Genomic DNA, 23566 nt, shown 5'->3' on the forward strand with positions numbered 1-23566 from the left:
TTGTAGCCTTCGTGTGCGGAGCTTAACCTTGCCGCCGTACCGGTTGTCGCCCTGAGGCGGACTGGCAGCCCTGAGCGTCGCAGTCATGCCGGCCGGACCCGTGCAGGCGGTGCCTCCGCCGCCGCCTGTAGCCACTGAGCCCAAACAGGTACCGCGCCCCGTGCTCCCCAGCCTGCAGTCCTGGGGAAGGCCTCGTCCCTCCCCTCCCGCGCCGGCGCTACGGCACTCCTGCTGGAAGCTCAGGCTGCCCGGCAGGGCTTGGAGGGACTGCAAGTCCCAGGAGTCAGCGCGCTGCGTTGCCTTCTGGTCCCCAAAGCGCCCTCCCTCCCTAGAACCGGGATTCTCAAAGTGGCCCGTGCACTAGTAGCCTCGGCCGCTCCTGGGGTCTTTTTAGAATCCCGAAACCTCCACTCTAAACCTTCTTGTTTCGTTCAAGTGTGAGAAGCATTCGGCCAGCCTCTTCACCGTCGCCGTTGGGCCTCCCAGTCGCTCAGCCTTTGTCCAGTAATCTCTAATTTCCTAGCCTGCCCCGTGTTTTTGGTTTTTTTTTTTTTTTTAAACACCTACGAGGTGCTTTCCCGAAACCAGAAAAGGTGCCAGTCTTCATTATTACAGAATGGGTGAGGTGTAGTCCCTGCCTTAAGAGAGAGCACAGACTAGTGAAAATATAGACATGCACAGATACTCAATGTGTATTGTCCGTGTCAGTGTAGATGATGAAGTGTCAGGCAACCTTTAAAAGCTTTCAAGGCTGGGCACAAGGCGAACATCAGTGATCCCAGCATTTGTAAGTTTGAGGCAGGAGGATCATGAATTGAAGGTTAGCTTGGGCTACAGGGTGAGACCCAAAAGCTCACAAACAGCTGAGGAGGAAGCATGCAGGAAAATAATTGCAGTTACGTTGAATACAAACAAACCATGAATTTAGTCAGCATTGCTTGCAGGAGTAGAGGGGAAATAAATGTGGGAGAAGTCCGCGGGAGTGAGAGGTGAGTGGCTGTTTTAAGAATGGATAGCCATGAAGCGTGATGGGGGAAAGGAAATTATTCAGCGTGCATTTGTCAGGCACATACTATATATGCTTATTGTTGCTTTTGGTTCAGAATACAATCCCAAACATGACAGATGAGGCCCATGTCCCTTCTCCCAACATTTGTGTGTTTGTGTGCCTGTGTATTTTCCTTGACACTGAGGGAAAACAGACAAGGTGATACCAAATAATGGTCACAAAACCACCAAGGTAGGAGTCACACGGTTCCTCTTTTGTTAAAGGTACGTGAGCAAGTGTGGCCCAAATGCACATTTGGGATAACGGTGTTAGGAGGTGCAGTTAGGATTTGAATATGTCCTTGAAGACATATTTAAGCTGGATAGTGACGTTTGTGTTTCAAAAACTTAGGATTACAGTGATGTAAAGAGGAGGAAGAGAAACAGTTAAGGTATTCAAAAGACACCGAGGGTGTCTGTCTAGATTAGGACAAGAGGGATGGGCAAGTGTTTGTCACAGATGACTCTTGGCACAGGCACTCCAGCCTAAGTGATGTGCTGGAATCCTGGTTCTGTCTGTGGGGCAGGTACACATTTATTATCCCCTGTTGTCTGTAATATGAGAATAAGAACACTTCCTCAAGGCTGTCATCAGGATCCTAAGAGTTAATACAGTTCAAGTGCCCGGGATATACTTTATGTTTGGTGAACGTTATTAGAGACTGAGGAGGCCTGGATTTCTGGCTTATGTGACTGGAAAACCATCATAGGTTAGAGATGAAAGTGTCCTAGAGTCTGTTGGGTCCAAAGCTTGGTGCCATTCAAGAGTTACCTGGGAGATTGATTTAGGCAGGATTTTTCAGCCTAAAGTAGGGAAAGGAAGTGTAGAACATAGTTTTCAAGAATGTCTGGCTGAAGACAGTTTGAATACTGAGAAGAAATTATAAACCATGTTTAGAGCAGTGATTCCTGACCTTCCTAATGCTGTGACCTTTAATACAGGTCTTCACGTTGTGACCCCAAACCATAAAGTCATTTTCATTGCTACTTCATAACTGTAATTTTGCTACTGTTATTTATCATAAACATCTGATATGATGGTTTTAGGCGGCCCCTGTGAAAGAACGGGTCGTTGGACCCTGAAGGAGTCAAATCCCACAGGTTGAGAACTGCTGGTTCAGAGGTTTCCAGTGGTAGAGTAGGAGGTAAAATACAGATGGGAGAAGACACAGAGGCTCCTGTAGCTGTAGTTGACTTTAGGCAGTTATTTTTATTTTTTACTTAGCCAAGAATATTTTAAATGAGCACTCCGGAAGCAGAGGCAGGAGGATCTCTGAGTTTGAGGCCAGCCTGGTCTACAAAGTGAGTTCCAGGATAGTCGGGTTTCCAGAGAAACCCTGTCTCAAAACAAACAAAGTTGAAGTAAATGAGAACCAAATAGGAGATGAGATGGATGTTCACCTGCCAGAGGGAGAATAAGAGAAGGCGGCAGCCCAAAGGAACTGAAGGTGGAGAGAAGTTATTTTTCTAAGATGAGAGCCCAGTCCTTAACTGAGAGGAAGAAGCTGCTGGATAAAGCATTAAAGAACCATTGGGGTCAAATTCCACTGAAGCTCCCCAAACATTTATGCCTTTAACAGTGGCTAGGTTGATGGAATGGATGTATGGAAAAATGGACAGTCAAGACAGAATGAACTCTCAGCCAGCCTTTTTTCTTCTTTTCTTTCCTCTGCCTTTATTTCTATTTGTGTTGAGTATAGAACCTAAGACCTCATGCAGGGTAAACACATTAAACCACTGAGCTACTTTCTGGCAGGCAGCCACTAAGTATCCTATACAAGACACAATACTAGGTTTAAGGCTAAAGACATGGCCATTTGGATTCTGAAATTTGGTTTCTTAGATTGTGGTTAACATCCCTGAGTCTGAATCACATGGACATTGGGTAAAAAGTGCAGATTTGGAGGCTAGGGATATAGTTTAGTGCCTTGTTTTGCATGTGTAAGGCTGAGTTTGAGCCCTAACTCTTCAGCAAAAAAACAAACAAAAAGAAGTGTATCTGATCCCACCAGTCTGTCTGTCTAAAGGAGAGCCAAGGAAGCCATTCTTTTCCCTGGTTCTTAGGAACGGCCGCATAAGTACACATAAGGAGCCTGCAGGACAAAGATTGTTGTCACCTGTATCATGGAGAAATGCTGGGAGCTGGTTTATGATAGCCTAACCCAAACCCAGAGCTTGAAGATCTTCCTTTTTCTGTTTTCACAGCCAGTTGAAGAAGAAGCATCGTCAAAGGAGGAATCCACACCTTCCAAGCCAGTGGTAGGGATTATTTACCCTCCTCCGGAGGTCAGGAATATCGTTGACAAGACTGCCAGTTTTGTGGCCAGGTAACAGCTGTTTCTGCACAGTGGGGTGGGGAAATTGTAGTAGAAAGGGCTTTTGAATCGGCGCAGGGGCAGCATGGGCGACATGGGGTTTTTTAGAGGCTCTGACTTAGGCTTGTTAGTTCTTCCAAAACCACAGTAGGGCAGTGAGGTAGGCAGTGGACAGGACTGGTGTCTTTGACGTTCCACACCAGTGACCACGGTGAGAGCCATACCCAGCTGTGTAGTCACAGGAGTTTCCACTTCTAAAACAAGCCGGAGGCAGTTCCTGGTAGCTTCCTTTAACTGGTGATGTGTATGTACGCTGTGTTTGAGCTGCTAGCTGGAGGAAAGAGAAAGCAGGGTTGATCATTCTCCTGTGTAAGGACTACTTTTCCACAGAGCCTCACTGACCATTTACAGATGAGTCAAAAGCAAGCTGATGGGACTGAGGGAAGCTCAGTTATGTTATAAACATTTAGTTATCTTCCCAGGCAGCGCTAAAATTGGTCAGGATTTCTCTCAGCCTCCTCATCCTGCATCCTTAGATGTAATCTTCTTTAGGGCCATTTGACTCCAAAGGTCAACATACCCCTGGACTGGAGCATTTATAGAGTATTCTTTTGCCAACCCATAGATATATCCAGTCCACAGATATTAGTTTGTCCTTAGGATCTTTAAAAAAAAAAAATTCTTATTGCCACACTTAAAAATGAGGCGATTTCACAATCTGTCTGGATTTCTGGTTTTCTTGAACTAGACTGCTTCTTACATGGCAGTACTACTTGGCCAGAACAGTGTCCAGGGTATGTGCCGTACAAGGCCCACACTTAGAGTCACTCCCCTGAAGCAACACCTCTACCACCTTGTATCATTTAATAGATGTTTCTTTCCCAACTTTCTAATAAAGTGAAACATCAAAAGAGATTCCGGTTGACATCTTTCACAGTGTCCACTCTACGAGAGTTCATGTCACTTTAAGGGCTTTAATTAACTTGGATTTTCACTTAAAAGCTGCCCTAAGATTAGGGCATTGAGTGTTATGTGTATTTGGCTAATGTTTCATAGCAACCTTAATCCTTCCCCCTTTCTCCTGAGATGTAAATAATTGGGAAAAGGATGTTGCATAAGGAATAAGTGCAATCTTACTGTCCAGACAATTCCTGCCAGCTGTTGTCACTTTTTCCTGTTTCCTTCAGCCCTTGGCATCCTTTTTTAGATACAGTAATACTAGCGCAAGTGCCATCATGTCTTGATTTTTCTTGCATGCTAAATTGTAAACATCTCCTGCATTACTGCATGATCTCCCTCATGCATGCTTTCTGAGGAGAGGATGCAGGTGTTTCTTGAGATGTTTCCAGTGTTTCTGATTGGTCAGTGAAGCTGTAAGAGGAGTTTGAACATGGTCTTTCCCATTTAGGTGGTTTCTTTTTTTTTAAGATTTATTTATTTATTATGTATACAGTATTCTGCCTGCATATTTTGCCTGAAGGCTAGAAGAGGGCATCAGATCTCTTTATAGGTGGTTGAGAGCCACCATGTGGTTGCTGGGAATTGAACTCAGGACCTTTGGAAGAACAGCCAGTGCTCTTAACCACTGAGCCATCTCTCCAGCCCAGGTGATTTCTTTAGAAGAAAATTCTACGTGATTATTAGCGGCTAAGAGAGCATCAAAAGAAAAGATGCTGGGGGCTGGAGAGATGGCTCCGTTCAGTGAAGTGCCTGTCACGGAAGTACGAGAACTTGAGTTTGGGTTCCCTGCACTCGTGTAAAAGCAAGATTTAGTGGTGCCTCCATCTGGTAACCTTAGAAATGGGGAATGGGGCTGGCAGATTTCTGAAGCTTGTTGGACAGGTAGTCTAGCACATTGGTGTGCTTCAGATTCAGTGAGAGACCTTGTCCCTTGCCTCAAAAACAAAGGTGGGCCAGTGTGTTGATGCACTCTGAAGGGAGAGGCAGGTCAATCAATGTGAGTTTCAGGCCACCCTGGTAGCATTTCAAGCTAGCCAGATACTATCTAAAATAGATATGTAGATCAATTTAAATAAGGTAGGAAATGATAGACACTTGACATCAGCCTCTGGCTTCCACAGGCATGCGTGCACACATGTATGCACTTAGAAACGTCTCAGTTTCCCAAGTGCTTTCCGATAATTGTGTCATCCTCTGCTGCCATAGACAAAAAAGCACGACTATCCACATTCTCTTAAAAAGGAAAGCCCATCATTGGTGTAGTGATGCACACCTGTAATCCTGTGTTAGAGATGAATGTGAATGTTGAAAGTTGGAGACCAGCCTGGCTAAATGGTGAGCTCTATTTTAAAAAAGGGAATAGGAGCTGGAGAAGTGGCTCAGAAGTTGGGGCCACTTCTGCTCCTTCAGAGGAACTGACTTTGGTTCTCCCTCTCCCTCTCCCTCTCCCTCTCCCTCTCCCTCTCCCTCTCCCTCTCCCTCTCCCTCTCCATCTCCATCTCCATCTCCATCTCCCTCCCTCTCTCTCTCTCTCTCTCTCTCACACACACACACACACACACACACACACACACACACACACACACACACACACACAGAGTTTTAGTTTTGGGTTTGTTGGTTTGTTTGTTTGTTTTGAAAAGGAAAACAAAGGAGCTGGAGAGATGGCTCAGAGGTTAAGAGCACCAACTGCTCTTCCAGAGGTCCTGAGTTCAATTCCCAGCAACCACATGGTGGCTCACAACCATCTGTAATGAGATCTGGCGCCCTCTTCTGGCCAGCAGGATACATGCAAACGGAACACTGTATACATAATAAATAAATCTTTAAAGAAAAGGAAAACAAAATGGATTGGACATACTTTGAAGTCCCATAATGTGTGAGGCAGAGGCAGGTGAATTTCTATGAGTTTAAGGCCAACCTGGTTTACAATGTGAGTTTCAGATCAGTCAAGGCCAGGACCTTATCTGAAAAAAAAAAGATATAAAAAAATAAAAGGGTTGAGTGTGTAGCTCAGTGATGGAGTGAGTGTATAACTTTATGTACAAGGATAGGAGTTCTATCTCTAGTAGTGTAAAAACCCACTGTGTTTCCAGATGAGTTTTAACCATGGCAATCACTTTGTAGGCATTCCAAAATCTGAACTTGGGATGGCCCAGTGGGTAGAATGCTTGCTGCACAGCATTAGGACTTGAGCTTGGATCTTTAGCACCACATAAAAATATGGTGTGTGTGTGTGTGTATGTATGTATGTATGTATGTATGTATGTATGTATGTGTATCGGGGGTGATTGTAACCCTAGCCTTGGTGGATAAAGATAGGCAAATTTTTGACTCCCCTGACTGGCCAGCCTACCTGACCATAATGATGAGCCCCAGGCTCAGTGCAAGACCCTGTCTCAAAAAAAAAAAAAAAGGCTGAAAATGATAGAGGAGGCTATCCAATGTCAACCTCTGGTTTCCATGTGAGCATACCCATGTACATACGCATTTTCTCTCTCTGTCTCTGTCTCTCAGAAATTTTAAGGAAAATCTGAACTTGATTTTGCATACTTCAAAATGAAGGGACAGGTCAAGATCTTGCTCTGGGAGAGAGCTGGTATTCAGGTCTGCTCTGTTAAGCCAGGTACTCAGGAGCAGGCAGTGGGTATCTGCAACCAAATCTGACTAAAAGGAACTTTTTCTCTGTAGGTAGGTCTTTCCAGTCCTGCATTTTCCTATCAAAAAGCTAAATTGGAAATTACCTTTAAAAAGCCCCGCCAGCTGGGCTGAGTCAGAGTCAGGCTTTTCTGCTGAAATCCATTCCTTGTGTTGGAGGATCTAATTCTAAAATTAGCAGTAAGCCAACTTCGAGCACTGGAATTTCTTGGAATAAGTACATCTGCCTTCTCATTATATCTTTCTAACTGTTCCCTGATGTGTAGAAGCTATGGCTTAGGCAGCACAGCAAGAGACGACCCAGACTTCCCTTTCTAGACGCCATTAATCTCCCTGGGTGGTTCCCAGGCATGGGGACCTGATTGAGAGGACCCAAATCTATATCCATCCTGCTGTGTGTGGTTTACATTACATAGGGAGGAAAATGCTCCTTTCCAAAGCATGAGGTTCTAGCTGAACTAATGCACAGTCAATTGAGACCTCAAGCTACAGGGTGTGACCAGAACTTGCTAGAGGACAGGCCTTCCATAGTCTGTGCCATGGGTGTCTCAGATTGTTGTGGCTAATCTTCATGTATACAGTGTTCTGCCTGCATGTATTCCTGCAGGCCAGAAGAGGACACCAAATCTCATTATAGGTGGTTGTGAGCCACTATGTGGTTGCTGGGAATTGAACTTGGGACCTCTGGAAGAACAGCCAGTTCTCTTAACCTCTGAGCCATCTCTCCAGCCCCTGTGGTGGGTGATTTCCCCACCCCCACCCCACCCCCCACGACAGGGTTTCTCTGTATAGCTTTGGAGCCTGTACTGGATCTTGCTGTGTAGACCAGGCTGGCCTCAAACTCAGAGCTCTGCCTTCTGAGCGCTGGGATTAAAGGTGTGCACCACCGCTGCCCAACTTAGTGGCTAAGCTTAATCATAAAGTCACCTGTATGTTGTCTTCTGCTCAGTTTAACTGACAGGGAGGGCCAGCGGTGTGAAAGTCTGAAGAAGGAGTGACCTGTCTGGCACTAGTCCCTGGAGCAATGGGACTTGGGAGCCAGAGAATCAGTGGAAGCCCCATGGGCCTCTCCTGAGAGGCCAGTCATGTCCAGTGTTGGTGGAACTGCCCCTTCTAGGCTACATAGCAATAACTGTCCCCTTTGTTCACGAGCCACTGCATTCAAAAAGCCTTGAGCATCTCTTTAAATACTACTTAAATATCAGTAATACTTGAAGGTACAGAGGGAAAGTGATGTTAGCCACATTTTATGTGAGGGAAAATCAGAGCAAGGAATACTTTGGAACCTTGCTCTGTGTGAGACTAAGTAGTGAAGCAGAAATTTGAAGGTGTCCATGTCTTGTGTCTTTCTAAGGCTGTGTGCTTTTAAGCTGACACAGATGTCATATGTAAGTATGACACTTGGAGCTAGGTTTGGTGGCACAGTTAACTGCACCTGGAAGGTAAAGGCAGTCAGATCAGGAGTTCAAGTCCAGTCTTGAGCCTGGACTTTATGAGATCCTATCTCAAAAAACTAAAACCAAAAAGTTATGGCCTCTTGAGTTATACCTACTGGAACTCTAAAAAATCAGCATTCCCCATTTTGTCATTGTCCTAGAGGATTGCATTTCTTTAGTGTAGATAAATATCTGTATGTGTGCATGTGCATATGCACTTACACATGGATCAGAGTACAACTTGTGAAAGTCAGTTCTTTCCTTTTACCACGTGGAACCAGGAGATCAAACTTAGGTTGTTGTCAGCAAGCACCTTTACCTATGCAGCCATTGTATCATGGCCTTACCCTGTGTGTGTGTGTGTGTGTGTGTGTGTGTGTGTGTGTGTGTGTGTGTGTGTGTGTGATATAACACACACACACACACACACATATATACATATATATATATATACATACATACATATACACAGAATATATAAATCTTGCAGAGCCTTGTAACCTTACAGAGCAATTTTTTCTTTGTGGGCCTCTCAACAATGAATGAAGTTACTTTAGGCAGTATTTGGACAAGACATTAACATTTATTAGCTGTTTGGGTTTTTTGTTCTTTGTTTTTGTGGAGCTGGGAGCCAAATCCAGGGCCTTGTGCACATTAGACAAGCACTCTACAATTGTGCTAAATCCTCAGCCAAGAACAAAGCGATTGTTCAGCTGGCTGTAGATGTTACAGGAGTGGCAGAGGGGCTGAGGGGTGACTGGTGGGAGTAGCCAGGCCCCTTTTGCAAATGGCACTGACTACTGATTCCTGGATACTCGAGGAGGAGCTCTGATATCCTGAGGGGTGGACTGGTTTGGTGAGTGGGTGGTGGCACAGATGTTGAAATGGATAGAAATTTGGATCTGAGTAGTCACAAAGGTTGTGGTATTCATTATTTGATGCGTTACTTTTTTTTCCCCCCAGAAATGGGCCTGAATTTGAAGCCAGGATCCGACAGAATGAGATCAACAACCCCAAGTTCAACTTCTTAAATCCCAATGACCCTTACCATGCTTACTACCGCCACAAGGTCAGCGAGTTTAAGGAGGGGAAGGCTCAGGAGCCCTCAGCTGCCATCCCCAAGGTTATGCAGCAGCAGCAGCAAGCCACCCAGCAACAGCTGCCCCAGAAGGTTTGGAGCCCAGCCCCTCTCTGTGGGTGAGGGAGGAAGCAAGGCGGGTGGGCATAATAGCTCTGCTGTCCACAATCACAGCCACCAGGGACGGAATTAAGTTACCTTCGTCTTCCTGATGGTACATAGCACTTGCCGAGCACTGGTTGGTCAAGCTCTGTGCTCTGGGCTCGGGTCATGAAGAGCTTAACAGAGCAACTGTTTAACAGATAACGAAGCTGAGGCTTGTCTAAATATGATTTTATTACTCCAAGGTGTGAGAGGTAGTTGTAGTGTGAGACCCTTTTGGCCTGGATGAGCCAAAGGAGGTGATGTAGCCTTGTGCCATTCCCTCCCTTTTGTTTGGGCTGCTCTAATACCCAGTTTGTGCTAGGGCCCAAGAGTGTTGAAGCCAGCAGCACTAGTGACAATCAGGAATGTCAGTGGGACAGAAAGTGCCATTCCCAGACTAGTGGGAAAAACAACCTTTTGTTGGCCATGAGAAATAAAAGTTGAAGTCATGTTTGAAGACCTTGGATTTCTATTGCTGCTTGTAAGGCCTAAATTTCTCATTAAAAAAAAAAAAAAAAACCATTCACAATATCTGTTCTGCCTCATGGTTCTCTTGGAGGTCATTGATGTATCTTATGCAATGGCATTCACTACACAAACACATGGGCCTTATTGTACAGCCTCTTAAGTTAGATTTTATAGCCTATTTCCTGTATATTTTGGCAACCTCTCTAGGTCTTTGATTTCAGGATGGGAGCAGAGATGTAGATTGAAGCAGATTAGGGAGTTGAGGCTCAGTTGCGTGAGACACCATTGCTCTTGGGTGCCCGTCTTCTAGCAAGTTCCAGTGATGCTAACAAGTAATAAAGCATCTGTCTGTTCTTGTTCACACTCTCTGTCTCAGGTCCAAGCCCAGGTGATCCAAGAGACCATAGTACCTAAGGAGCCCCCTCCTGAGTTTGAGTTCATCGCTGATCCCCCCTCTATCTCAGCCTTTGACCTGGATGTAGTGAAGCTCACAGCTCAGTTTGTGGCCAGGAATGGGCGCCAGTTTCTGACCCAGCTGATGCAGAAGGAGCAGCGCAACTACCAGTTTGACTTTCTCCGCCCACAGCACAGCCTCTTCAACTACTTCACAAAGCTGGTGGAGCAGTATACCAAGGTGCTGGGTCAGGGCGAGGGTGATGTCTCAGTGCTGGGAGTACAGTATTCCCTTTCTGTCCGCAAGGACACTTGCTCTGTGGGGTATCTGAGGAACTGTGAATCTCAACTTAATGTAAAATCTTGACTCGTGTGTATGTGTAAGACTGTAGGTCCTTTTGTGCCTTGCCATGGAGCACACTTGGAGTCAGAGAACAGCATTCAGTTCTCTCCTTTCACTGAGGATCAAACTCAGTACATCGGGATTGCATAGCATGTGCTTTTACCTGCTGAACCATCTCAGTGGCTCTAAATCTTGATTCCTGTTGTTTTGTTTTTTCAAAGATAGGGTCTTGCTTGCTGTGTAACCCTAACCCTGGCTGACCTTGAGCTCACTATGTAGACCAATCTGCCCTCAGAGATCCTCTTGTCTCTGGGATTAAAGGCATGGGCCCCCACACCCAGCTTCAATTGTTATCTCTTTAAATCTTGTTATTAAAGAGACATGTTTATAATGTTATTAGGTGGCCATCTGCTGTGTGACAAGACTAGGTAGCACTGGCTAATTTTAGGTGTATGTACATTGTTAGTTGTCTACTGTTTGGCCTGAGAAGCAGGCTCTTAACAGTTGCTTCCTATTACTTAATTTAATCCTCGCAGAACTTTAGTGGTATTTCCCCAACTTTCATAAGCAGAAACAGGCTAAGGAAGATGATTTTATGGGTACAGTTATACCTCAGTGGTAGAGTACTTTTCTAGCATGTATAAGGCCCTGGGGGAAAAAAGACCAAAAAAGGAATGAAACGTGAAGTCATAATCTCGACAGTTTTAAGCTAGTAAGCAAGCAGTGTTGCTGAGATTCAAATCTTTGTTATTTTACCCTATGGAGTAACTTACACTAGGAAAAGTTCAGTGTGAGTTTACTAACATTGAAAACACGTGCAGCATCTTCCCATTTGGTCCTGGTGACGTGTAGCCTGGGCTATAGACTGAAACTTGTTTGTTTGTTTGTTTGTTTCAAGACAGGGTTTCTCTGTGTAGCCTGCCTGTCCTGAATCTCGCTCTGTAGACCAGGATGGCCTCAAACTCACAGAGATCCGCCTGCCTGTACCTCCCAAGTACTGGGATTAAAGGCATTCACTATTACTGTAAAAAAAATCTGACATGGCAATCTGGTATTTAAAATTAATAAGTTGGCTGGGTGTAGTAGCTAACACTTCAAATCCCAGCTCTAGGAAGATTGAGGCATGAGCAACACCAGAAGTTCCAGGTTAGTCTGAGCTCTTGGAGAGACTTTGCTTTAAAAATCAATTTTTAATGGGTTATAAAAAAACAAAACAAAACAAACCACTCACTGGTATATGTGTACCAGTGGTACATTTTTCTTATTTTCCTTTTTAGTGGGATGCTCTACACATCTGTTCTTAACATTTAAAAATAATGTTAAAGATTTAAGTTGAAAGGACTCGTAAGGACCAGCTCTAAGTATAAAATTAAAAATATAAAAATATGTCTTAAGAATCTAGAAGCTAGGAGAACAACGGCTGAAATCCAAAGCCAAAGGGTTTCTATAAGTACACAGTATCAGGTTTTTGTGGATTTTTATATCTGTTTTATTTATTTTTATTATGCATGTATGAGTATTTTGCCTACGTGTATATCTCTGTACCACTCATGTGCCTGGTGCCATGGAGGTGAGAAGAGGCCATTAGATCCCCTGGAACTAGAGTTACAGATGGTTGTAAGCTGCCATATGGGTACTGGGAATTGAACCCAGGTCTCTGAAGAACAATCACTTCTCTTAGCTACATGCCATCTCTATCCCTGTAGTATCAGTTCTAAGTAAGGCCTGGGTTCAATTTGATCTGCTTCCATAGTTAGAAATCCTTAGTCTCTATTTTGTCACTTTTTTGTTTCTTCCTCTAAATTTGGATATTGGCATTGACTCATAACTTGAAGGCACTGGTGTCTACCCATTGAAAGCTGTACTAGTAGGTAGATTCTAGGGATAAAGGTACAAGAGGGGAGCAAGGTTCAGTTGTGCTGCTTTGTAGTGGAAGTGGATACTGTTGGACAGTTGGAATGGTTGTTAGAATCAAGGCAGTCAGTGTTCTTGGTAACTGCACATTAGACAAGGGGTTCTAGTAGTGAGATGAAAGAAATCTGTCTTTGTGGAGTTTTGTAGTGGGGACGAGACTACAGGTGAAGTTTGTGTGTTTCAGATGGTGATAGATACTCTAGATCAAAAGATGGGGGATGGAAATACTGGGAAGTAGGGAGGAGGTGGCTATGGTCTTGAACAGAACAGCAGAGAGGACTGAATACCATTTTCAAAATGATAGGAGCACATCAGTGTTATGTAAGCAGGTGTAATATAGCATGTTCTGGGTCACCTGCCAGTGGTTTGCATACTTGACTGGGAATTCTGGAAATGGCCTTCTCTAAAGTTCTAGTTGTTGAATAACTTGCGCAAAGTCTGACATGTAGAGCTGGGATTGAGGCTGAGTATCCATCTCTTATGTCCTGTGATGGGCCCAGCAAGTCTGCCTCTTTGTTTTATACTGCAATCTAATTCTCTTTCAGATCTTGATTCCACCCAAAGGCTTATTTGCAAAGCTCAAAAAAGAAGCTGAAAATCCTCGAGAAGTATTGGACCAGGTAAACACAGGATTTCCTGCTACCAGGTACCAATGCAGCAGGTTCTTGGTGTGGGTTTTGTTTTTGTTTAGAAACCATCTTTGAGGCAGTGCAGGTTGACCCTCCCTAATCTGAAATTTAAAACACTCTGGAACCTGAAACTTTTTGAGCCCACATGACACTAGGAATTCAAAATTCCACATCTGACCTCATGTGATGGGTCACTTTCAAAATGCAGGTTCGCTAACGTCATATAAAATGAACCTTCAGGCCATGTGTATGAGGTGCATATGGAATGTAATGACCTTCAGGTTTAGACATGGGTTCTATCCCTGGTGCATCTCATTCATCATATATATGCAAATATTCTAAAATTAGACACACTTCTGGTCCCAAGCATCTCAAGGAAGGGGTAGTCAGCCTGAACCTAGTTGTAGGGTGCTGAGAAAGAAAGCCTTGTGAAGACTACAAAGGCCAGCCAGAAGTGTAGCAGATCCCTGGGTAGAGAGGTGGTAGGAGCCTTTGGAAGTCACTCGCTTCTCACAGTTGGTGCTGGTTGGTTTTAACTGTGAGATGACTGTTTCTTAGACTCTTAGATTGTGGCTGCTTTTGAAGATACCAGATTTTCTTTTCTTAATTTTTAAAAATGTTTGCCAGATGTAGTATCTCATTTCTAATCCCAGAACAAGACCACTCTGGGTTACAGAGTGAGACTCTATCTCAAAGAACAAAGCGCCCCCTCCCCCCCCAAAATTTTTTTTTGGTAAGTTCCATACATGTGTACTGTATATACTAATTTTTAGATGTCTTTGCCCCCCCCCCTTATTCTTTCATTTCCCCTGCCTCTTCCACTGAAACCCTCAGTAAGGTCCGCCTCCTTTCTTGTCATCCTTTTTCTGTGACCCACTGCGTTTATTGGAGTTGCTTACATGAACATGGGTGAGAGATTATTTACTGGAGTGTGGCCAACTTGTCGTGACTACATCACTGAAGAAAATGACACCCTCAGCTAAGCCACGCTTTATTGCCAGTAGGCCCTCAAGGAGGAATGCCCCTCCTCCATTTGCGATGAACCGCTGATGGGTTCAGTATGGTGTAGGTAACCACAGCTGCAGTGAGTTCATGAGTACAGTGGCTTTGTTATGGCCAGAAGATGTCTTTTTGCTGTACATTTCTCCATCTTCTGGTTCTTACATTCTTTCTACTCTCTCTTCTACAAATGTTCACTGAGCCTTGGAAGGGGTAATATTAATGTCCTCTTTAGGACTGTATACCACTGTCACTTATCCTTGGCATTTGACCAGAGTCCCTGCATTAACTTCCACAAAGTTTAATAAGAAGTTTCTCTGCTGAGAACTAATCCTGATGTAAACTGTGAGCACTTTTAACAACATATGACCATCTAACAAAAGGGAAAAAAAAAGGTAATAGGGTCCTCCTAGGCCTATGACACTTCCAGCTCTTGGCAAGGTTAACAGTACCACTTACTAGGTTTTCTTGCACATTCACTGCACAAGAGTTTGCTGCTGTAAGCATAGAGCCCTTTGCCAACTCTGGTGGAACACTGGAAGTTTCCCCTCACAGACATAGTTGCCTCTTGGTCTGAAGCCTCATTGGAGGCACTTTGCTATTTCCTATCCCCATAGGTGTGTTACCGAGTAGAATGGGCCAAATTCCAGGAACGTGAGAGAAAGAAGGAAGAAGAAGAGAAAGAGAAGGAACGAGTGGCCTATGCTCAGATCGACTGGCATGATTTTGTGGTGGTGGAGACCGTGGATTTCCAACCCAATGAGCAAGGTAGGTCTGGGAGGAGAGTGCCTCCATGTGGGAGCCAGGAACTCTGGTGCTCCCAGGGAGCAGCAGAACCAGGCACAGTACTTTATTAGTGTTTGTCCCTCTGTTCCAGAAGGGGAAACATTGTTCATTTGCCCAAGTTAAATTCAGTTCAACAGCTGGTTATTATGTTAGACTCTGATGTCCTCTGCAGATAAGGATATCAGACAATTCCCTAGCCTTTGGGGAGCTCACAGATAGGACAAGGAATGCCTTCTCTCTCTCTTTCTCTGTCTCTCTCTTTCCCTCTCTTTTATTTTTGGAGACAGGGCATATTAATCATAGTTTCTAGAGGAACAGAACTGATAGAGTCAATCTGTGTATATAAAAGGGGAATTTATTAGAGTGACTTACAAGCTGTGGTCTAGCTAGTCCAACAATGGCTGTCTCCTAACAGAAAGTCCAGGAGGCTGGATGTCTCAGCTGGTCGTCAGTCTCATTGGAATCCCGACCAGGGAAAAAATGCCTCAGCAGCAGGATAGACAAACTTTCCATCAGGAGTGAGGGCAAGCAGGCAAAGAGCCAAACTTCCTCCTTTCATGTCCTTTTATGTAGGCTACCACCAGAAGGTGTGGCCCAGATTTAGGTTGGGTCTTCCCACCTAAAATGATCAACCAAAAGAATCCTTCACAGGTCCAGCTACTTGGGTTTTAGTTAATTACAAATGTAGTCAAGTTGCCAACCAAGAATAGCCATCACACAGGGTCTCAATGTAGTCCTGGCTGTCCTAGAACTCACTGTGTAAACAGACTGGCTACAAACTCATAGAAAAATCCACTTGCCTCAGCCTTCCTTCCAAGTGTTAGGATCAACGCTTTTCTTTTTTCTTTTTTCTTTTTTTTTGCTACCATGGTGTTTGCTACCATGCCCAACTCAGAATGCTTTTGACCCTGGTTTTACCCCTTTTAGGGAACTTCCCACCCCCAACAACACCAGAGGAACTGGGAGCCCGAATCCTCATTCAAGAGCGCTATGAGAAGTTTGGGGAAAGTGAGGAGGTGGAGATGGAGGTTGAGTCCGATGAGGAAGATGAGAAGCAGGAAAAGGCTGAGGAACCTCCTTCCCAGCTGGACCAGGATACTCAAGTACAGGACATGGATGAGGTAAATTCCCAGGTGTTTTAGCCTGACCTTTCTCCTAGAGCCCATGAGGTTGGATGATGTTCTTCTAGTCCAAGCTTCCACTCCTTGAGGCTTAAAAGATTGTGAGCCCTGGAGAAGGCCAGACTGACTGCTGCTGTTTAAGCCCAGGCAGCCTAACCCGTCTTTCCAGCTCCAGCAACAAAGATCAATTCATAGGAAAGATCTGAAAGCTGTGCCAGCCTTGTATAGTCTGTTGCTTTCCCTGTGGCTTGGCAGCCCTGCTCCCAACCCACCCTCCGCCAGCCCTGTTAGGGAGCCATATCACCCTGTGCTTTGATGCCTTTCTAGCACTTAGGCCTAAAGGATCACTAGTTCCCAAGCTTGTCTAAATGTAGCCTACACATCCTTTCAGGCATTTCCACCCTCTTCCAGCATGACCCTCCAAGTAGGCACAGAATCCTGAGCCAAGCTGCTTTCCCCACTCTGAAAGAATCTGTGTACAGCTTGAGAAGAAAGGGCCCCAGTGTCTGTGGGAATTGACTTTTTCTCTCCCTCCCAGCATTGCTCTGGGAGCAGCTACCATTGAGCGCTGACTTGGCCCCTGTATTCCTCCTCTGTGTGTTAAGTGCCTTTGGCCTCTTGGGATTGCCTGGTGCCAGCCGCTGAAAATGCCTGGGAGGAGTGTTAGCACCATGGTCCCTGATGCTCCCATTCATGTTGGGAGGAAACAGCTTGGCTGGCTGCCAGCTGACCTCAGCTGCTCCAGAAGGCTTAGCACATGGATGCTGGTTGGCAGGGGCCAAGGCTCCTTGCCACCCTGAGAGGTGCCACAGTCTTGAGCTTTGTGGAAGCGGCCTTTCATCTCCTGAGTTGTGCCCCTGCCTTGCTTTTCAGGGTTCAGACGATGAGGAAGAAGGACAGAAAGTGCCTCCACCCCCAGAGACACCCATGCCTCCGCCTTTGCCCCCAACTCCAGACCAAGTCATTGTGCGAAAGGACTATGACCCCAAAGGTAGGGCCTGCCTCCCAGTCCTTGTACTGCTAAAGAAAGTCCTGCATGGTCTTGTGTGTTCTTCAGATGGGCTGTTTCTAGGAGGGCTTGAGGTGACCCCTGTGTTGCAAGCCTCATGGTGGGAAACAGTGTAGTCATCCCAGTTTCGAGTTTCTGGTGTGACAGTGGCACTGAATGGATGTTTCCAGTGAATGATGTTTGAATACACCACCTTCTTAGCCTCAACTACTATCCAGAATTCTCACTTAGACATCTCTGTTTCCTCCTAGCTTCCAAGCCCCTTCCTCCAGCTCCTGCTCCTGATGAGTATCTTGTATCCCCCATCACTGGGGAGAAGATTCCTGCCAGCAAGATGCAAGAACACATGCGTATTGGGCTTCTTGACCCCCGCTGGCTGGAGCAGCGGGATCGCTCTATCCGAGAGAAACAGAGTGATGATGAGGTTTATGCACCAGGTAAGGTGGAGCTTCTCAGCCCATAGCTTGCTGTATGCAGACACAGAATGGTTATGGTCAGAGAGTTTAGGAGATAGGTGCAGCCTATGAAAGAAATCTGTATTTTCCAGAACGCTGTAGAGGAATCCTCCAAGGGCTGGTACTGACAGGATGTCACGTGCCCATTGCTATCCCATAACAAGACACTGGCAATAGCTGGGAGGGGTATTTAGTCTTTGGCTCTCTTGGATGGACTTGTGATTGAAATTTTCTATTCTTACTAATCCTGACAAAAGGGCAGGATAGGGCTTCCCGGGCTAGTGCACACCTTTAACCCAGCACTCGGGAGGCAGAAGCGGGTGGATCTCTGAGTTTGAGGTCAGCCTGGTCTACATGGAGAATTCTAGGACAACCAGCACTACATAGAGAGACCCTGCCTTTAAAAAAAAAAGGCATCAGGATAGGAAGGGGGCTGCCAAGGGCTAGGGACAGGTCTTTAGTCCTGTTAGTAGGGGTTGGACAAGTACCAGGTCTTTCGGCTTACTGCTTCTCTGGTAACCCTCCCCAGACAGGGGACAAGAGTGACGTGTTGGATCTGACTGCCAGCCTGTGCTGTGGATCCAGCCTCCACTCTGCGTTCCTAGAAAGCTGCTGACTTGGCAGAAGGGCACCAGGTTTAGCTTCCCTTTGTCTCCTTTCTGTTGCGGACAGGTCTGGACATTGAGAGCAGCTTAAAGCAGTTGGCTGAACGCCGTACTGATATCTTTGGGGTAGAAGAAACAGCCATTGGTAAGAAGATTGGTGAAGAGGAGATCCAGAAGCCAGAAGAAAAGGTACAATTCCATTGAGTCCTAGTGCCTTCCCTGCCCTCCGTCTCCCACATGTGGGCTCTGTTCCAGGAGTCCTGACAAGCTGTTTTTGCTCTTCCATGCAGGTGACTTGGGATGGCCATTCAGGTAGCATGGCCCGGACCCAGCAGGCTGCCCAGGCCAACATCACCCTCCAGGAGCAGATTGAGGCCATCCATAAGGCCAAGGGCCTGGTGCCAGAAGATGATACTAAGGAGAAAATTGGCCCTAGCAAGCCCAATGAAATTCCCCAGCAGCCCCCACCTCCATCTTCAGCCACCAACATCCCCAGCTCAGCACCCCCCATCACATCAGTGCCCCGGCCACCTGCGGTGAGTCAGAAGCCACCCTGTGACCAAGTGTTTTAAACGTCGGTCCTTAGGGTGGGAGGATGCTATTGTCTGGGAAGGGTAACTGTCAGAGTAGAGCCTGGCTGCTAGTTTGTCACGTGGAAAGTGGAAACTTGTAGCTTTGTCTTCCACTGCAGAGGGGAATTGGAGCTGGGTGGTGAAGCAGATTTGAGGCTAAGAAAGGGGCTGTGGGCTTAATATGTCTTTGAGAACTGATGGCCTGTAGCCAGGAGATCAAGTCAAGGTCAGCCTCTTTCGAGGTACTGTCTGCCATGAGCTGGTTGAATCTGAACCACCAAGCCCCAAGTGGGCAGAGTATTATCCTGGAATTCTCAGAAGCAAGTTGCTATCCTGGGTCTGATGTGAGACTTGAGTCTCAGTGATAAGCAGAATCCAAGTTGTCCAACCCCCATCTTGAGTGGCCAGTTATCGTGCCCTTGAACCTGAGCCTTCGTTTTCTATGACGCATGGGTCTCCTCTCACCCTCAGATGCCGCCTCCAGTTCGTACCACTGTTGTATCTGCTGTACCTGTCATGCCCCGGCCACCTATGGCGTCTGTGGTCCGGCTGCCTCCAGGCTCTGTGATCGCTCCCATGCCACCTATCATCCATGCACCCAGGATCAATGTGGTACCCATGCCTCCTGCTGCACCTCCCATCATGGCACCCCGCCCACCTCCCATGATTGTGCCAACAGGTCAGTCTGAGTGTTGCTTTCCCATCTGTTGGGTCAGTCCACAGAGCCATGGCTGGTGTTAATGGCAAATATTCCCACTGGGTATCCACCCAGAGGAAATCCAGACTGGGAACTGGGAGGCCATCGTTCTTGAGGAAGATGAGACTGAGATGGCATAGCTAGTGTGTCTGCATTTGGTGGTCAGGTCCTTGACAGGCTCAGAAGTTGACTGTTGTCTGGCTGATCTTGCCCTGCCTCTAGACCTCTGCTGCCTAGTCTGGGCATCCTTCCAAGGCTCCCTGCCAGGGAACCTGCTGAGTGCCAGACTTATCAAGGCAGGGCACGTCACACCTCTAAGGAGCAAAGCCTTCAAAATGTCCCCGGTCCTGCCTCCTGGACCTCTGTGTACTCATTGGGTGGCTGTACCATGTCTTTGCAGCCTTTGTGCCTGCCCCACCTGTGGCTCCAGTCCCAGCCCCAGCCCCAATGCCTCCTGTACACCCCCCACCTCCTATGGAAGATGAGCCTCCATCCAAGAAACTAAAGACTGAGGACAGCCTCATGCCTGAGGAAGAGTTCCTGCGCAGGAACAAGGTCTGTGGTTCAGAATGCTGCTGCCTGTTCCCCAGAGTGACTGGCAGCATCATGGGTTGCCCAAGCCTCAGCTATGTTCCATTCCCTTGCTGTTAGCTTCTGGGATGTAGGTCAGCCAGAAGTTTCTGGGTCTGGGGGGTTTTGCATCTTTTTGTTTTGTTTTGGGTTTTGGTTTTTCGAGACAGGGTTTCTCTGTGTAGTTTTGGTGCCTGTCCTGGATCTCTCTGTAGACCAGGCTGGCCTCGAACTCACAGAGATCTGCCTGCCTCTGCCTCCCGAGTGCTGGAATTAAAGGTGTGCACCACCACTGCCTGGCTCTGGATATGTGTTTAATGTGAGGTCAACAGCTGGGGGAGCAGAAAGCTCTCTAGTGGTGGTGGTTCTGGTAGTATGGACTTTTGTAGAGGTCAATGTGGAGATGCAGCTGCTGAGATAGTATCACCTGAGTGAAGTTCCAGGAGCACTAAACTAGCTAGAGGAAGGTCCTGGGCATGGTTCTTCAATTCAGTTCTACCCTCAGCCCTGGGGAGGCTGCCTTTTAGGGTAGGATTCTGCTGGCATTCTGGAACAAGGATTCTACCTTGGCATTGCTGGTCCCTAGGAAAGCTGTTAGGCTTCAGTGAGTCTGAAGCTCCCACTAGATTTGCCCTGTAAGTTTGACAAAATTATTTTTCCAAGACTAGGGTCTATTTCTTGAGCACCTACCAAAGATTCAGACTATTCTGTTTAGTGTTCCCAGCAGCCTGTGTCACAGGCAAGTAACATTAGCTCAGGTGTCTTGTCTGCTCTGGAGCTGAGTTGTGAACCACATTTTTTTTTTTTTTTGGTTTTTCGAGACAGGGTTTCTCTGTGTAGCTTTGCGCCTTTACTGGAGCTCACTTGGTAGCCCAGGCTGGCCTCGAACTCACAGAGATCCACCTGGCTCTGCCTCCCGAGTGCTGGGATTAAAGGCGTGCGCCACCACCGCCCGGCTGTGAACCACATTTTTTACCCTACTGGTCCTTGAGGTTGCAGAATATTTTCACCTTAGTTCCAAATTAACTGGAAAGCAAGCTCAGAAAACTGAGCATGGTAATATACTCTTAAAATCTCAGCACTCTAGAGGCAGAAAGATTGAGGCCAGCCTGGGCTACATATGAAACCCTGTCTAAAACTAAAAAGAAATGAAGCCTTTTGTAGTCACAAGTAGCATCAGTAGTAAATGAGGCCAGAGGGACAAGAATCATTGTGTGGATGGGCCCACTGTTCGCAGAACATAGTTCCTGGTTGACTTGGAGCTCTCCAGGCATAATGAGCACTCTGTTTTGCAGGGTCCAGTGTCCATCAAAGTGCAGGTACCCAACATGCAGGATAAGACGGAATGGAAGCTGAATGGGCAGGGGCTGGTCTTCACTCTCCCACTCACAGACCAGGTATGTGTTACCGTGGTACAAGTGCTTGGTAGCCAGTGGGTTAGGTTAGCTTTTTCCAGCTGATCTCAGCAAGGGAATAAATGACCTTTTTTTGGTCCCACAGGTCTCTGTCATCAAAGTGAAGATTCATGAGGCTACAGGCATGCCTGCAGGGAAACAGAAACTACAGTATGAAGTAAGTCAGGGTAACCCTGGTCCTGCCCCTTAGGTTCCAACTCTTCTGTCATCCCAGAAACAATCTCTTGTTACAAAGTATGATGGAGAGAGACCTGGATGTGGCAGTCTGAGTCCATCCTAGAAATGATATAGCTGGAATGCTGGGGCAGGTAAACCTGACAGTGCTGGATCTGACAGCACAGTCTAATGCAGGGTCTAAAAATGTTTAGAACTGGATGGGGACCGGCCCAGTTATGTGATCTTAGCCTGCCTCTCTCTGCAAAGGGGATCTTTCAGGTCTTCTGGGGCCTCTTCTCTTCTGTAAAAACAGGATGTTGAATTAGGTAATCACCAAGGGTCTTATGACCTAAGAAGTAGGCTGTTAATTGGAGTTGGTCATGGCTAGCATCTTGGGGAGTTGAAAATTGAACAAGATGTAGATAAAGGTTCCTTATATTTGTCAGTATCAGTTGGAAACAAGGAAAGAAAAAGTGTTCTAGAAGAAACTGAAGTTCGTAATCCACTGACCTCCTGGCCTTCCTTTAAGCATCCATATTGGTGCAGTCTAGAATATTAACAGCTGAGCTCAGTTGTGTGAGGCTGCATTGATGTGGTCAAAGACAGGTGCCATACCTAAGACATTTGTCTGTCTTCTAGGGCATTTTCATCAAGGATTCCAACTCCCTGGCTTACTACAACATGGCCAGTGGTGCTGTCATCCACTTGGCTCTCAAGGAGAGAGGCGGCAGGAAGAAGTAGTGAGACGTATCTACAGTTGGGCTCCTGCCTTGGACCTCTTCTTTCACCGCCACTTCCAGGAGCTTCTCTGGGACCTCGGGCACAACCTGTGCATTTGTTTCCTTCTTAATCAGTTTGAGATTCACCTTGTCCTTAGGAGAGTTGTTGCCCACTATCTAACCTGACATGGGTAAGAATAGCAGAGCTTTCTAAGCCAGGCTGTGGAATGATTTCTTGTTAGGTTCTGGATTGGAGGTCCTTCAGGAAGCTCATTAGGAATTGAAAACCCAGGGCTTTCCTACAAGGTAGTTTCATAGCTCCAAGTGACCGCTTAGTTGATAGAATATGGTTACTGTCATTCATCATTTTGTATCATGCTTGGTCTCTCTAATAAACCTCTCTAATGAAACCAGGCATAATACATGCATGCCTGTAATCTTGGGACTTGGGAGGTGCAGGCAGGAGAATTAGATGTTCAGAGTTAGCCTCAGCTATAAAGCTTGAGGCCAGCCTGGGCTGTGTGAGATACTGTGTTAAACAAGTATTTTTAAAATTAAAAACAAAACACCTCTTGGACCCTCGTGGAAGCAGTTTAATAAGATCTGTCTCTTGACCAACTGTGCCCACTGCTTCGTGCCGTGGAGCTCCTGGGGGGTCTCAGCAGTTGTGGTGTTTGTATATAAATTATTGCTGCCATCATTGATCTTTCTTCTAAAAAAAAAAAAACTGGGAAAATGGCTTGGTGAGTAAAGTGCTTATGGTGCAAGAATCCATGTAGAAGCTCCTACCTAGCACAAGCCACTCCAACCCCTGTGCCCTGGGAGACGGAAGACTGAGCCAGAATCATCCAAAGCAGGCCAGTGATCAAGAGAGAACTGTGAAGCCAGGTGGAAGGCAAGGCCTGACACCCATGGCTATCTTCTGGTTTCCCCGTGTGTGCCATGGCACATCTTTACATAGACACGCACATTTCATGTGTGTAAAGCATTGGGACCCTCCAGCATGCAGCATCCCACAGAACAAGGGCCACAATATATGGTGTAGTAGTTTCCTTCAGACGGGGAATCAATCACCCA

At 46.2% G+C, this 23566-nt stretch overlaps 1 protein-coding gene across 1 annotated transcript; it reads left to right on the forward strand.

Moving 5' to 3' along the window:
* Positions 1-6: 6 nt before the first annotated feature.
* Positions 7-23066, forward strand: Sf3a1 (splicing factor 3a subunit 1). The gene is made up of 16 exons (XM_006972941.4): positions 7-148; positions 3253-3374; positions 9380-9587; positions 10483-10740; positions 13302-13376; positions 15002-15152; positions 16098-16291; positions 17165-17282; positions 17552-17737; positions 18428-18549; positions 18651-18896; positions 19404-19611; positions 20030-20184; positions 21495-21596; positions 21700-21771; positions 22410-23066. The coding sequence occupies exons 1-16, from the start codon at positions 86-88 to the stop codon at positions 22509-22511; spliced, it is 2382 nt and encodes a 793-aa protein (XP_006973003.1). The 5' UTR covers positions 7-85; the 3' UTR covers positions 22512-23066.
* The last annotated feature ends 500 nt before the right edge of the window (positions 23067-23566 follow it).

The sequence above is a fragment of the Peromyscus maniculatus genome, chromosome 10, assembly GCF_049852395.1.
Source record: "Peromyscus maniculatus bairdii isolate BWxNUB_F1_BW_parent chromosome 10, HU_Pman_BW_mat_3.1, whole genome shotgun sequence".
Lineage (NCBI taxonomy): Eukaryota > Metazoa > Chordata > Mammalia > Rodentia > Cricetidae > Peromyscus > Peromyscus maniculatus.